This window comes from Mandrillus leucophaeus, unplaced genomic scaffold (genome assembly GCF_000951045.1).
Source record: "Mandrillus leucophaeus isolate KB7577 unplaced genomic scaffold, Mleu.le_1.0 Scaffold384, whole genome shotgun sequence".
Classification (NCBI taxonomy): Eukaryota; Metazoa; Chordata; class Mammalia; order Primates; family Cercopithecidae; genus Mandrillus; species Mandrillus leucophaeus.
This window is the reverse complement of record NW_012104076.1, coordinates 673,614-688,782: the sequence shown is the minus strand read 5'-3', so window position 1 is coordinate 688,782 and position 15,169 is coordinate 673,614. Positions and strand designations below refer to the sequence as shown.

General features: G+C 36.5%; 1 protein-coding gene across 1 annotated transcript in view; it reads left to right on the top strand.

Annotated features, from left to right (window-relative positions):
- FREM1 (FRAS1 related extracellular matrix 1) overlaps positions 1 to 14,507 on the top strand; it is a 173,481-nt gene extending 158,974 nt beyond the window's left edge. The window contains exons 30-37 of the mRNA XM_011990854.1: positions 1,519 to 1,668; positions 3,140 to 3,378; positions 4,068 to 4,115; positions 4,367 to 4,531; positions 4,744 to 4,872; positions 5,326 to 5,441; positions 11,539 to 11,624; positions 14,064 to 14,507. Coding sequence (XP_011846244.1) covers positions 1,519 to 1,668; positions 3,140 to 3,378; positions 4,068 to 4,115; positions 4,367 to 4,531; positions 4,744 to 4,872; positions 5,326 to 5,441; positions 11,539 to 11,624; positions 14,064 to 14,263 — 1,133 coding nt within the window. The 3' untranslated portion in view covers positions 14,264 to 14,507. The remainder of the gene's footprint in view (positions 1 to 1,518; positions 1,669 to 3,139; positions 3,379 to 4,067; positions 4,116 to 4,366; positions 4,532 to 4,743; positions 4,873 to 5,325; positions 5,442 to 11,538; positions 11,625 to 14,063) is intronic.
- Positions 14,508 to 15,169: the final 662 nt, after the last annotated feature.

Below are 15,169 nucleotides of genomic sequence, written 5' to 3'. Positions count from 1 at the left end.
CACCTTTCCATTGGCCTCTGTTGAGAATTGAAGAGACTGATTAGATCATGAGATCTCTGTGAGGCATACCTTCAAGAAAGAAGCCACTGTATAGATGGACAGTTGAGAGGTATAAGTCTGTAGAAGGCAAACTGCAAGGTAAAAGAGGCGTTTTTTGGAGCTGTTGCCCAGGCTGTAGTGCAGTGACACATTCTGGGCTCACTGCAGCCTTGACCTTCTGGGCTCAAGTGATCCTCCCACCTCAGCCTCCTGAGTAGCTGAGATCATAGGCACTCGCCACCACGCCCACCTAATTTTTGTTTTTGTTTTTGTTTTTTGTAAAGATGGGGTTTCGCTCTGTTGGCCAGGCTGGTCTCAAACTCCTGAGCTCAAGTGATACACCCACCTTGGCCTCCCAAAGTGCTGGGATTACAGGTGATCACCACTGCACCTGGCCAAGTTATATTTTTAAGAGAAGACTTTTGAAAAAGTTTAACTCTATTATATGGGGGGCTTAAGGGAGTGAAAACACTGAAATAGCCAATGAGCAAATGGCAGAGTAAGCTTTTCCAACTTAGCTCAGAAAAGTTAAATCATAAGTTTACTGTGTTTATTCCTCTTAAACTTGAGCCTTCTTTCTCCACTAAAAAGTATTCCCTTTACTTCCTGCCACCACTTGTTCTTCTAAATAAACTCAGGGGATATCCTATGATCCACATCATGGAAACTGGTCAGGATGAGATCATCTCAGAAGTTCCTTCCAGTCTTAATATTTTGTATATCTGGGGTTGCTTTGTTTCCCATCTTGGTGGTGACAGGATGGCTGGGATATGTTTGTAATGTCAAAACTGTTTTGTATAATATTAAGTTCGCAAAGTTACTGTGAACCAAGCTTGATTGTAACTTCATGAATAGAGGCAGCCAGAAAGAGGGGAAAAAAGGGCTCTATTTCTAGAACCCCCAACCCATAAAGTCTCTCTAGGAGGATACCAAACTACTGAGTATTACATCGTCAGAAAAAGCCTTTGTGGGCTAGAAAGATCTCAGGAAGTGGGGAAGCCGATGCAGGCAGCTGTCTTTAGAAATGATTAAGAAATCAATCATTTCAAGGGTTGCATGAATAGCATGAAGTACCATCCAATAATCACGTCTGTCTGCATCAACAGCTTAAGATTTTTTAAACTATTAAGATTTTAAGATTGCAATACTTGTTTATTCTTAAGAAGAGAAGGGACAGGTTGGGAAAATAATTAAGTCTTGGATCTCATCTAATAACCATTTTTTTTCATCCCTCACATAATGCAGCTTACTTTTTTGTTACAGTGTTTGCATTTAAACGGAATCATCATTGTCCAGGAACAAATGTGGTCTTTTCATATTATTTGGGGGAACAGCAGGACTTCAGTGAGTTGGTAGCAGTACAATAGCTCACTCGGGCTACTGCAGTCTAGCTGTAGACATGTTAATTAATATATTTCTCTGACATCTAGGTGATTGAAATAGCAATTAAAGAGTAATTAAAATGTTTACTTCTTGTAGGAATGTCAACTAAGATGTGGAATATAGCAATTACCTATGACGGATTAGAGGAAGATGATGAGGTCTTTGAAGTAATTCTGAACTCCCCTGTGAATGCAGTTCTTGGCACAAAGACAAAAGCTGCAGTGAAAATTTTGGACTCAAAAGGAGGTATTCTTTTGATCCTCATCTTGAAATCAGGAGCGGTCCTGGCGCCGTAGCTCTTGCCTTCAACAGCCAGCGTGCTTGATAACACCTTAAAATCAAAATGCTTAATTTCTTGTCAAGAAAGCACCCTCAGTCGTGATGTAGGCCCTTTATTCTGGTTTCTGCTTCATGTGGTTTTCCTCCTGCTAAGAATGATCACTTGAGAAAAGCAACAAGTCAGTGCCGTAGTTGTTTTTTTTCTACCCGTTTGTTGTTCTCACCGAGGGGGAAATAGTGTTGGTGAGAATCTATCGACAATTATTTTCCCCCAGAGTCTGTAGAGCTGTAATTATCTTCCTCTGTTAAAGAGCACTCTTAATGCCTAAAATCTGAGCCCCCACTGTAGTGTGACCAGGAAAACTCTAAGAGAGGAAGGAATTGGAAAAAAATAGATGTGAAAGATGCAGCTGGCTTGGGAATTTGGGAGCAGCTGGAGAATATTAATGAATGACTTTGGATGGCAGCGCCAAACAGGTCCTGGATTGTCTATGCTAAAGAACAACCTGTGAACTAAATAAAATAAAGACAAGCCAGAGCTTTGGTGCTCTGATTTTTTTCCACCAAATGCCTTCTAGTTACTTGTCTTTTTAGCATTTGACAAGTGTTTGTACCGTACTGAATCTTACACTCCCATTTTTATACCTGTCATGCCCTATGGTCCGTATTTTTCTCTTGCCTGGAAATCTCTTCTCTTTCTTATGCTATAAAAAAAAAATGGGCCCTCTCATCTTTTCTTTATAATATCCACATTTCTGCAACATCTCTCCCCACTACCTTTCCTCACCACATTTATTTTCCAGTAGAATTTTGTGGTCACATGAAGTACACAAAATACATGATATACATACCTTGTATATGGAATATAAAATACCCAGACAAGGGTTTTGCCCTCAAATGTTTTATGCCTTCCCAGAAATACTAATTGGTGAGGTTTCCAATAGGAGCTGCTCTATTAAGATTTACTGGGTCTTTGTTCTGTAGCAACTAAGTGAAATGTTTTATAAATACTACTTAATTCTGTGACATCTTTAAACAATTCCAGTTTCTACTTCTAGAAAATGGTAAAGTGCTTGTGGAATAATGCTTGATCAGTGAATAAACTTGTATACTGGGGAATACTATAATAAGAGAAGTGAGACTTTCCCCCCAGTATGTGATATGATTATAAAATCATAACAGTGATTTTCATTTGGAGTTTATGAAATTGATTTCATGACTTTATAATCACTCAATAGACGTGCAGACAGGCACAGCTTTCCTGCATGTAAACTGATGAAGAGTAAAGGAGTTTCTGGCAAATGGCAAAAAGGCAACATCTGGTGGGAAAACCATCCATCTAGGTTTAATGACAAGCTGCTCCAGGAGCTGTGTCAATGTGATCCCTTATCTGTTTGTGTAAAATGAACTGACCGCCTGCCATCTTGCGTGCCTCCAGGACAATGCCATCCTTCATATTCCTCCAACCAAAGCAAGCACAGCACATGGGAGAAGGGCATTTGGCGTCTGCTGCCCCCAGGGTCTTCCTCATCCACCACTTCTGGTTCCTTTCATCTGGAAAGAAGACCTCTTCCATCTTCCATGCAGCTAGCAGTCACCAGGGGAGACACCCTGCGGGGCTTTGAGTCTACAGATCTTTCTCAAAGGAAGCTTAGGACCCGTGGGAATAGCAAAACAGTAAGGATGGGGACCTTATGGGAATTGATGTGCAGAATACATATTAAAAGGATCAGAAGATATTAATAAATATTCTGAAACACTGAAGAAGCTGTTTTGATTTTCATAGTGAGTGGGGGCCATTGTTCCTTTCACAGCTATGCATTGCCTTCTGTATACAAAGATCTTGAGGCTGCCTTGCTTCTTTAATTGTACTAACTGAGGTGACAGATATGCTGATTCATCCGTATGATTTCTGCTTTGATTCCTTTTGTGACCAAGACAAATAGGAAATGATCTCTGACCCTGAAATAGAGTGAGGTGAAATTATGCAATTGGGTGTGGAAGCCATGGCTTTGACCTTATTAACACAGCATTCTGACCACTGACATGCACGTGTGTGTGTGTTTCTGTGTGTGTGTGTGTGTGTGTGTGTGTTCTTGGACCTCTGTGTACTATAGATATACTAAAAATAAAGATGTATTTTTTTCCCTGACTGGAACTGTGTATGTGTGAATTCACACAACAATCATAAATTCTGATTTGGCCTAGTGATTTTTGAAATTCCAATGATATGGGCATGGGAAATCTTAAGATACATGTGTTTTGTAATTGTTCAGACATTAGCAAGATCTTTTTGGTGGTTTTACCCTATTGCTAGTTATTAGTCAATCTGATTCTGTTCATATTTTGTTATCTGTCAATTTCAGGTTCGTCCATTCTCTGTTTATAGAAATGGAACAGACATCATCTATAATGTAAGTGTAGTCACAGAATTGCTAAATTTCTTATATTTATGGATGCAAGTATTTAATGAAACTATTATTTTATATTTTTTATATTTATATATCTCTCAAAAAATTATTTTGAAATTAGAGGCTTGGGTGTTCAGAGAAACAAATCCTCTTATCTTTTTGCTTTGACTGAATTTTTGAATTGCTCATTTTTTTGTTTGCTATCTTGGTGTTTGTTTTTTTCCTTATTGTTGTTGATTGTTGGTTTCCTCAAGTATCATGGGATAGTTTCCTTGAAACTGGAGGATGACAGTTTCCCAACTCACAAAAGGAAGGCCAAAGTATCCATCCTTAGTCAGCCACAAAAGACAATCAAAGTGGCAGAACTGCCTCAAGCAGATAAGGTGGAATCCACAACTGACTCACACTTCCCCAGACAGGTATGAAAATCTTTGTTCCTTCTTATTCACTTTAGAACAAGTTGTTTGCTGGGCCATAAACACACTTAATTCACAAAATAGCCTCCAAGGTTGGGGGGATCATTTACCCAACACAAATGCTTCGCAACAAATGAAAACCCAAAGGAGGTGAATGTGTGAGCAACTTTCCTTAAGTCAATTCTAAATTGCAAAATTGCCTTTCCTTCCCAAAGGACCAGTTGCCCCCATTTCCAAAGAACTGCACTCTGGAATTAAAGGGACTCTTCCATTTTGAAGAAGGCATCCAGAAGCTGTATCAGTGCAATGGGATTGCCTGGAGAGCCTGGAGTCCCCAAACCAAGGTAGGAGACAGGCTGAGCAGCCAAGCACCTTTACTCGCAATGTGCTCTATGATAAGCTAATAAAGGGGAACAATCTGGTGCATGACTCAACCCATGCTACATCTTCCTGCCATTGTTATAACTTGAAGGCCAAGAGGAAACAATGGCCCAAAGTGGCTTTTTAAAAATCACAAAATACGTTAGTTAAATCAATACCATTTAAGAAGATGTTTACTTGTTTTGTTCGGTTGTCAGAATGTCAAAGTTGTAACATTGAAACATTGCTGACTGTGGTAGTGTTTTCTGTAAGAAGCCATTGCATTTCTCAAGATGGAGAATTGGAATTAGGACTGACTCCCTTTGCGGTGATGAAACTACTTGACTGAAGTTAAGGAACTCTTAGGGCTCCTTATGCTGAACCAACTCCAGATTGTAAAGACCATTATGATATGAACACAGACAACTATTTTTCAGGATGTGGAAGACAAATCCTGTCCAGCCGGGTGGCACCAGCACTCAGGCTACTGTCACATCTTGATCACAGACCAGAAAAGCACCTGGAATGCGGCTGCCCGAGCTTGCAGGGAACAGTAAGGAACCCTATTGCACATTTTGTTGATGTTTTCTTTTCCACTATTTCTCTATTTCTCTATTTTCTCATGGAAGTGGAGAGCTGCTTCATTCATTCAACAAGCATTGAGTGCCTAATGTCTGCCTGGCTTTGTTTTAGGAGCCCCAAGGCAGTTCCCTAGTTCAGAATGGATTTGTGATGGACCTTGATGATGTATTTGGCTTAGCTCTTTTCTGTTAATGCTGCACCATTGCCATGTTTCTTTTTCTGTTCTTTTCTTTTTCTCTCTGTCTCAGTCTTTGTGAGGAAATCAGGAGATTTTCTCAGTCAGCAGCATTGCAGTTTATTTTTTTATATGATAAGAATTCCTGCCCATTTAATTGAAAGTATATAGTAATGAAAAGCCTTATAGCATCAGGCCTCTAGCAATGCGATTATACAGCAATGATTATAAAGCTGGACAAGTAAGACAAAGGCTCACTGGGTAACAGAACATTCAGTAAAGAATGACTTGTGGTCAGAGAATGACAACCAATGTATATAGTCCAGAAGGACTTTAAAAATGCATGTATACTGATCCCTGACCCTCCTTTTTTTTTTTTTTTTTTTTTTTTGCCAATCTGGATATTATCCAGACAACAGAATTAGACTAATATGCCCCATGGCTGGAAATTGAGACTAGGGAAGTCTCTGGTTATTATTGATCACATCTTGTACTTCATAAAATTTAAAAAGTTATACACATCTAAGACGCCATTAAGAAAATGAAAGAGCAAACCATATTCAGGAAAAGCTATTCTCAAATCAAAAACCTGATAAAGGTCTTAAACCCAGACAATATAAACAACTTCTACAAATCAATGACAAAATGGCAATTCAAACAATAGTGAATGATTTAGAGTCTTCACAAGAGTAGATGTCCAGTTGGTCAATAAATAAATGAAAAGGTGCTCAAAACTGTTACATATGAGGTAAATGAAAGTGAAAACCACAATGAAATACCACGTCACGCCTATTATAATAGTTAGAATTATAAATATGACAATCCAAAATTTTTTTTTAATGTTTAAACTTTTATTTTAAGTTCCCGGGTAAAGGTGCAGGTTTGTTACCTGGGTAAATGTGTGTCATGCGGTTTGTTGTATAGATTATTTCATCATCCAGGTGTTAAGCCTAGTACTCATTAGTTGTTTTTCCTGATGCTCTTCCTCCTCTCACCCTCCACACTGCAATAGACCCCATTGTGCGTTGTTCCCCTCTATGTGTCCATGTGTTCTCATCATTTAGCTCCCACTTACGAGAACATGCAGCGTTTGATTTTCTGTTCCTGCATTAGTTTGCTACAGATAATGACTCCCAGCTCCATCCATGTCCCTGCAAAGGACAAAATTTTGTTCTTTTTTATGGCTGCATAGTATTCAATGGTGGACAATACCACATGTTGATAAAGATATAGAGCAAATAGAATTCTCATGTGTTGTTGGTGGAAGTGTAAAATGGTACAATCACTTTGTAGAACTAACAGTTTCTTATAAATTTATATGCATCTACCCTATGACCTAATATATTCTACTCCTAGGTGTTTGACCAAAAGAAATAAAAATATATGCTAAAAAAGTTTCGTAAAAATATTGCATAGTAACTTTATTCACAATAATACTAATTTGGGTCAATGTTTTTTGTTATTGATGTTTAGAAATACTTGATATTTTCTCCATCAACAAGGGAATAAATTTTTTTGATAAATTATTTTATAAGTGATGGAATAAACTACTGAAACTTCCAACAATGTAGATAAATCAAAAATAGAACATAGAGAGAAAGCAGCCCTACACAAAAGAATACTTATCATATGATTCCATTTATATAAATAAGAAAATCTAATCTATGTTGTTAGAAATAAAAAATTGTTATATCTGGTGAGATTGTGGAATGGCTAGAAAATAGCACGAGGCAATGTTCTAAAGTAAGAGTAGTGTTCAGTGTATTATTCTAAGTGGTTATTAAATGGATGTATATACAATTGGCAAAACTCATCAATTTGAATATTTAAAAATCTATTCGTTTTATTATATGTAAATTATACCTAGATTTTTTTAAAAGTTAATACAATGTTTTAAAAGTGTGTTTAAAAACTGGTGAAACCACCTTTTTCTTCACTGGTGTATTTCATGTTTTAACTGCGAGTAGAGTCACCGGAGAGGTTAATCAGTGGCTTTCAGGATTTTTTTTTGTTGATAAGTTGGCGGTATCAAATAAGATAAAATATTAAAATTTTTACAAATAATAATTGCTTTAAATACATATATTTCCATAGTGCTACATGTTAAAGAACAAATAAGACATTCTCCCATCATTAAGATGGTTAAGATGTTAAAATGACATCTTAACCTTTTGTCGTTTAGTTTGTCTTAATGCATTCTACCAGTAGAAGTAGTGGTATTGGTCTTTTTTCCTCCTTGAGGAAAGGGCTTTGATGTTGATCAAAAGCTGTCTAAACTAGCAAGAAGAAGATTACAGTATGCAACAATGGGGGGAGAATACGATAGTGTCTTTGCTTACAAAATTAAGGGAACAAGTAGTTATACTCCAGCCAAAGTTATCAAGATTAAATGGTTGTTGGGATTTGTTGATAAAATGTAGATGAACAGAACAGAACTTCCCAACGTGAAGTTTAGAAGCAACCTTTTGTACATCTTCCAAGGTTCTTAAAGGACAATGCAAGTAACTGGTCTATAATGAAGCTTTCGTTGGTTCTTAACGTATGAGAAAAATAAGGACAGTATGTATTGAGAAATATCTTTCCATTCAGTCATATATGGTGGTGTCAGATTGCCAAGTGTTTTTTTAAGGGACTGTTCTTTATTCTGAGATTACAATAGTGCAGCTTTTCATTGTCAAAAACCACTTTTTATGAAATAATAGCAACTTATAACATTGTTGATGCCCTCATGTTGACAAACCTACATCAGTCTCCCATCATCTTTTGTTTTCATTTTATTGTTCTGTCTATTAATAATTGTGACTAGGTTCTATTGGTGAGTAGCAACGAGTTCTTCACGTATCTATTAATACTGTACCATTTGATCATCACAATAATAAACTTAAGGTTTAAATTAATTTAAAAGCATAGGTACTTTCTCATGCACTTAATCTGAGATTTCATCTGCAGCTTGGTTTTAAGCACCTTCACCCATGACCCTTTTATATTAGCCTAACTGTAGTCTGCATGCCTCCTTGTCAATAATGTCTTACTTTTATATTTACAGTATATGAAATTGTTTCACATGTATTAGCTTATTTGGTCCTTCCATCACTTCTCTTATCTAAGGTTTACAGATTTATTTTAAAAAGAGGTTCAAGGAAGCAAAATCACTTGCTCACAGGCATACAAGGAAGTAAATGAAAGAGATAGAATTTAGTTTTTCATCATTATACTCTCTAAAACAGGTCCCCTAAGTATAGCGGGTTTCTCATCATGGATGTACTGACAAGTATGTGTATTTTAACTATGTGTTGAGGTAACCCAAAGTAGATTTTCAAAATTATGTGTTAATAATTGTTTTTCTCTCACTGCAAACACATATTAAGATTTTTATTAAATTATGGCCCCTAAATTTCCTTTGGATTTGAATTAAACTAACCTTTCAAGGCGAACCTAAGGTATGATCAAACTCCTAGTTTATAGATTCATTCATTTAACAAATATTTCTGAAAGTCCTTTACAGAGGGTCATCCACAACACCCATATTTCCATAAGGACAGCAAATTTTGCTTTATCCTTTGTCCCTAACCAGATTGCTAACTCAGCTCGACCTTTATCTCCAATCTTCTTTCCTCCCCATTGGTGTTTTATTATTTTTCTGAGTCAAAGGAGCCAGACTCCTAGATTATGCATTTCTTGAATTTACATGTTGTAATCTCATCTGCTCATTTCCTCAGGCAGTCATTGTACATTTGGTAATTCTATTATTATAGAGCATTATCTATGAAACCATTTTGTTTTCCCACAGGAGTGTCTGGAACCCCTGCTGGCCTATGCTTAGAGTTACCCTGAAATCTACCTAAACTTAATAAAAAATTTTCAGAGAAGCAGATATTTATTTCTATAACCAGAAATATTAAAGGTTCTGTTTCTAACTCTATACCACAAATATTTGTGTATGTGTACCTATTTATAATTATATATCCATATGTACACCTATACAGATAATACCCACCATATTTTATATGTATGTGAGCATAAAATAAAAGGAGTGATATTTTTATAAAATATTAAACATATGAATACCTAAATATTTCTTTTGTGAATAACTATGCTCTTAACATTTTACCTGTCTTGAAGCAAAGCTATCTTCCCATCTCACTCTTTTGGAACTTCTTGTTTTTTGGAGAGTCAAAAAGACAACCAAAATTGTACTTGGGCAGCTAAAATGGATTTTACCAAGTTTGTTTTAAATATAGCTTCAGGAATCTTCAAGCTAGAGAAGATGTTAAATATCCTTGAATAAAACCCATTACATCCTGATGCTGAAGTTGAGGCTGCAAAGTTAGGGAATTTCAGTAAGCGAATTAGTTCAGTAAGAGAATTAGGGAATTCAGTGAGGGAATTAAGGGGTAATCAGTAAGTGGAACCCTGGTCTCTCATGCTCTGTACAAAATGTCATAGTGACTGGGACAGTACCTCAAGCCCTCCCTCAGCCTATATTTAACAGAAGTTTCATATTGTTTGTTCTAAGCCTACAGCACATTAGAATGACCATGTTGGATATGATGGGAAGGGGAGGAGGGGAGATGCCTCATCATACTTACTGTAACTGTCAGACAGGAGCTGAGAGTCAATAATGAGGTCAGAGCCAAGTCACAAAACCCAATCCAGCTGTCTAAGGCCATTCAGTGGAGGGGCAAAGAGCCTCATATATCTAAGAAGGCCTAGAAATCATCATTGCATCAGACAGCAGCAAAGTACTATTATTAGTGGGGGAAAATCATTTAAAAATAGACAAATTATGTTTACCATATCTAGTCTGGAAAAGCAGAGAAATAGATCTGAATTTTGAAAAGTCATAGGCAAAATAAATAAAATTAAATTCAACAGCTATCTAATCTAATGTGTTGCTAATTTTGTTTCCTACTTTTCTTTTCATATCAATGGATATTAACCAGGCAAAAAGATCATGGTGATTTAATTTATTATTTTCCTTGTTTGATTTTTTAAATGTTTAAAATTATTTTTAAAATTTTAATTTTATGTTTAATTGACAAATAATAATTGTGTGTATTTGTGGGGTACAATGTAATGTTATGATACATATATACATGATGTATTTGTTTCTTGTTTGAAACTTTCTGGGTTTTTAGTTTTAAAACAGAAAGAAAGAATTATTCAGTGGCTTTTTACTTAAAGCATTTTTAAAGAGGTTTTAATGAACACCGCTGGGGAATTAGGCACAATCAAATATTGCTTCTAGGAATAACTCAGCTAGCTGCAAAAATAATTTATAAAAAATTCTGTTTTGCAAAAAATATTTTACATATGTTTGTAAAAACAAGAGCTTTAATTTCTACACATTATATGAAGGTTTGACAGTTGGGACTATACTCATTTCATTGAGTATAATGAAGGAGTCATAATAATATGTTTATTTGGCTAAACACACTAAGCTCCAAATTTAAACCTGAAGTAATTTTATCTAAATAGTTAGTTTGGGCTACCTTACTCATCAAATTAACTTGGTATTTGCCAAATTTATACCAGCTAGAAATAAACTTTTGAAAAGAATAGTATTTTGTCATTAAATAAGTAATTGTTATAAGCAATCAATTGCTGATTTTCCAAAAGATGTTTGAAACTTATTGTTTATGTTTTAAAACCTGTTGATGTTTTATGCTGTAAAGCCCAGATATTATAATACACCATCACTTTCTTTGATGCCACCTACCCCCACCCTGCAGACACTTTTAAAATAAAACTGCACTATTAAAATCTTAGAAAGATCTTTTTAATACATACTTTTTTGTGTATTTTAAACTTATTTTTATTTCTGTTATGCATTTCATATCAGCAGAAATGTTAACTGCTTGTTGTTGATGCTCTCATTTTCATTCGCGTGTAGATACATGGGCAACCTTGTAACTGTATTCTCCAGGCAGCACATGCGATGGCTCTGGGACATTGGTGGGAGAAAGTCCTTTTGGATAGGCAAGTATCTGTGCTGCACTGTGGAGGGAGGCAAGGACATGAAACAAACAGGCACCACCACCCTGCTACTCCCTTCCATGGGTCAAATGATTGTGGTTTACAGTAATAGGCAATCAATAGATCTAACTATTTATCTTGTAAAACTCATCTTAAGCCTTTTTTTGGCACAATACTTTCATTTTTAGACATCTCGCCCAAAGAAGTAAATAGGGATGTGGTCAGATTGACAGGCAAGAGAATTCAATGCAGTAACATTTCTAAAAGTAAAAAATTAAAAGTTGCTACGACTAAAGAATGGTTAAATAAATTATACTACAGCCATATGAAGGAATATGTAAGATTTAATGCTTTTGCAAGCCATTAAATAATAAAGACATAAAAAATTGCCTTATGTTTATTTATTCATTTAACGAATATTTGTTGATGCACATTATATTACATATAAAATGTAAAGTGTATTCTATTTATGGCAATTCTATTTATTCTATTTAAAGTGAAAATGCAGGATCCACATCCATATAAAGTATGAAATAATTTAGAATGAAAGCAATTATGCATGTGGTGTATGTATAAATATAAATAAATTATACATATTACATATATATATTCCAAATAATTAGAAATGACTTACCTCCAGTCAAGAATTATAGGTAGGCTGGCTATGGTGGCTCATGCCTGTAATCCCAGGACTTTGAGAGACCAAGGCTGGAGGATTGCTTGAGCCCAGGAGTTGGAGATGAGCCTGGGCAACATAGTGAGACCTTGTCTCTATGAAAAACTTAAAAATTAGCCAGGCATGGTGGCAGCTAATAATAATCCCAGCTACTTGGGAGGCTGAGGTGGAAGGAGTGCTTGAGACTAGGAAGCTGAGGCTGCAGTGAGCCCTGATTGTGCCACTGCACTCTAGCCTAGGCAACAGAGAAAGACCCTGTCTCTAATAATAATCATAATAATAATATAGGTGATTTTAATTTTATTCCCTCTTTTCTGAAGTCTTAATATTTCCTATAATTTTAACAATAATAACAAATCTTTTTCTTTTGAGACAGAATCTTACTCTGTCACCCAGGCTGGAGTAGAGTGGCACGATCTTGGCTCACTGCAACTTCTGCCCCCTGGGTTCAAGCAATTCTCTTCCCTCAGCCTCCTGAGTATCTGGGATTACAGGTGTCCGCTATCACGCCCGGCTAATTTTTGTAGTTTTAGTAGAGACGGGGTTTCACCATGTTGGCCAGGCTGGTCTTGAACTCCTAACCTCAGGTGATCCACCCGCCTCAGCCTCCCAAAATGCTGGAATTATAGGCATGAGCCACCATACCCAGCTGAATAACAAATCTTTTTAAACCACTTTAGAAACAGAATTTTCAGGGCCCATCAAAGTCAGTGTTCCCACTACTTCTCTTTAAAGGCATTGTATTTGAGGGAATCGGGATAGTTCCCTCTCTTGGCTTTTCGGTGGGTCCCTAAGTTCTGAAATGAACTGAGTATTAAGAGACAAGCTGGAAGATAAGTTTTCTTTACATCCATAATGACTCATTTCAAGGCTCTGTCCTCACAATATGCTTAGGCATAATGTCATCTAATCAATAATTCAAGGAGGGCATTCCTAACCAAAAGTATTTCATTTGATTCCACCCAAAAATACTGACTGCAAATCAGTTGGGGGAAGGTAAAATGTTACGTATCTAGGACTGTTTTCATGGTCAAATTTGATTTAGGGAACGTCGGATCATGCTGTGGCATGGGGTTCCTTTTTATTTTATTCTTTTTTATTTCTATTATGAAAGAGTGGGGGAAAGCTTCTTTAAGAAAACATTACAGAAGCTTTACAACATTAAAGTGTAATTTGCAAAATTTGCCAGTGGAGGTAGAGAGACAAGTCGAGAAAATCTGCTTTTTATTGGATTTGTAGCAGATTGAAACATCTTAAGCTTTGGACTCAAAATAATACATAGTAAGCTACTTTCAAATATGAAAACCAGGATATTTAAATAATGAGGAGAAAGAACAATAGGCAAGAGAATATCTGTTTCCCTGTGATAGGAGTTTTGCATGTAGGATGATATGAATAACAATAATAGCTGCCATTTATTAAACACTTATATATGCCAAGAGCTTTACATGCATTATCTTTTTAAATCCTCCAAACGACCCTAGATGTACTATTTTTATGCTCATTCCTTAGATGAGGAAACTAAAACTCAGAGAGGTTAAGTAACCTGCCCAAAGATGCTCATCTAGCAAGTAAGTGGTAGAGCTAGAATTGGACTGGGATTCGTTTGACCCCTCGTGTCTTAGAGTATTCCAAGTTCCTATCCCTTGTTTTAGAACCTGGGCCCACATTTGCATGTGATAACCGAGCTTAGAGCAATAGTTGGATATGATATCTAAGTATAAATGCAATAAAAGTAATTGGCACGTTCTTTTGGTTCACATTAGGTTTGAATGACCAAGTGCGTGCTGGCCACTGGGAGTGGATCGGTGGTGAACCTGTTGCCTTCACCAATGGAAGAAGGGGGCCCTCTCAACGCTCCAAGCTTGGAAAGAGCTGTGTTTTGGTTCAAAGACAAGGGAAATGGCAAGCAAAGGACTGTAGGAGAGCCAAACCTTATAATTATGTGTGTTCCAGAAAACTCTAAATATAACAGACCCTACAGGTGGCCACTTGGAATTTGTCACCTATTTATTTACAGGATCTGTGAATATTGCTCCATAGAAAACAAATTGTTATGATTGAGTGGGTATACCTTTGTGATTCGGTCTAGTGAAAATGGAACATTTTTAATAGTGCCAGAAAGATTGATAAATGAATATTTTTTACAAGATAAGATACAATTTTTGTGTCTCAATACCTTTTAAAATAAATGCCAGCAGTATTATAAAGTGTAAGATTTGTTTATTCCAGAAGACCCTCACCCTTACCCCACTCCAAACCTCAGGGAGCACCGGTCTCATGGTCCTTGGATTTAAAAAAAAAATGTGGTCCCATTACCTCTAATGAATTTATTCTGAAATATATATCGTAGGTGCCCATACCACTTTAGTTTGAGTGAAGCTAACTCTACTAGTTCATTAAACCAAAGTTGAACTGCAAAGTTGTCCCTTTGGAGCCCTTTAAATGTGAAATCTAAGATTAGAGGCTGTGGTGGAAAAAGAGAATTTTCTATAATGAAAAAGACTTTAGATGAAAGAATCTTGTAGGTGGAGGCTCATCTGTTCAAAGCTGTAGTTCAGGTGAGAATTCAGGGGGCCGCCTGTACTTCAGAGTTCTGTTCATCACTATCACTATGCATGAAACAGATCTCCTTTTTCAATTTGAATGTTGGCATTGTACCATCCCAAAGCTAATGATTGGGTTTCCCCAGCCTTACAGAGTCATGAGAAATTTCAAGTAACGTAATCTCTTCCTCTGTGTTTATTGTACTGACAAGCATTTCTCAAAGACATTTGGGATAAAGAGTAAATATGAATGATGGTTGACATATGGAAGAAAAATACTGCCTCCTCAGAAGTGTCCTGATGAACTGTGCTGGTGAACAGAGAAA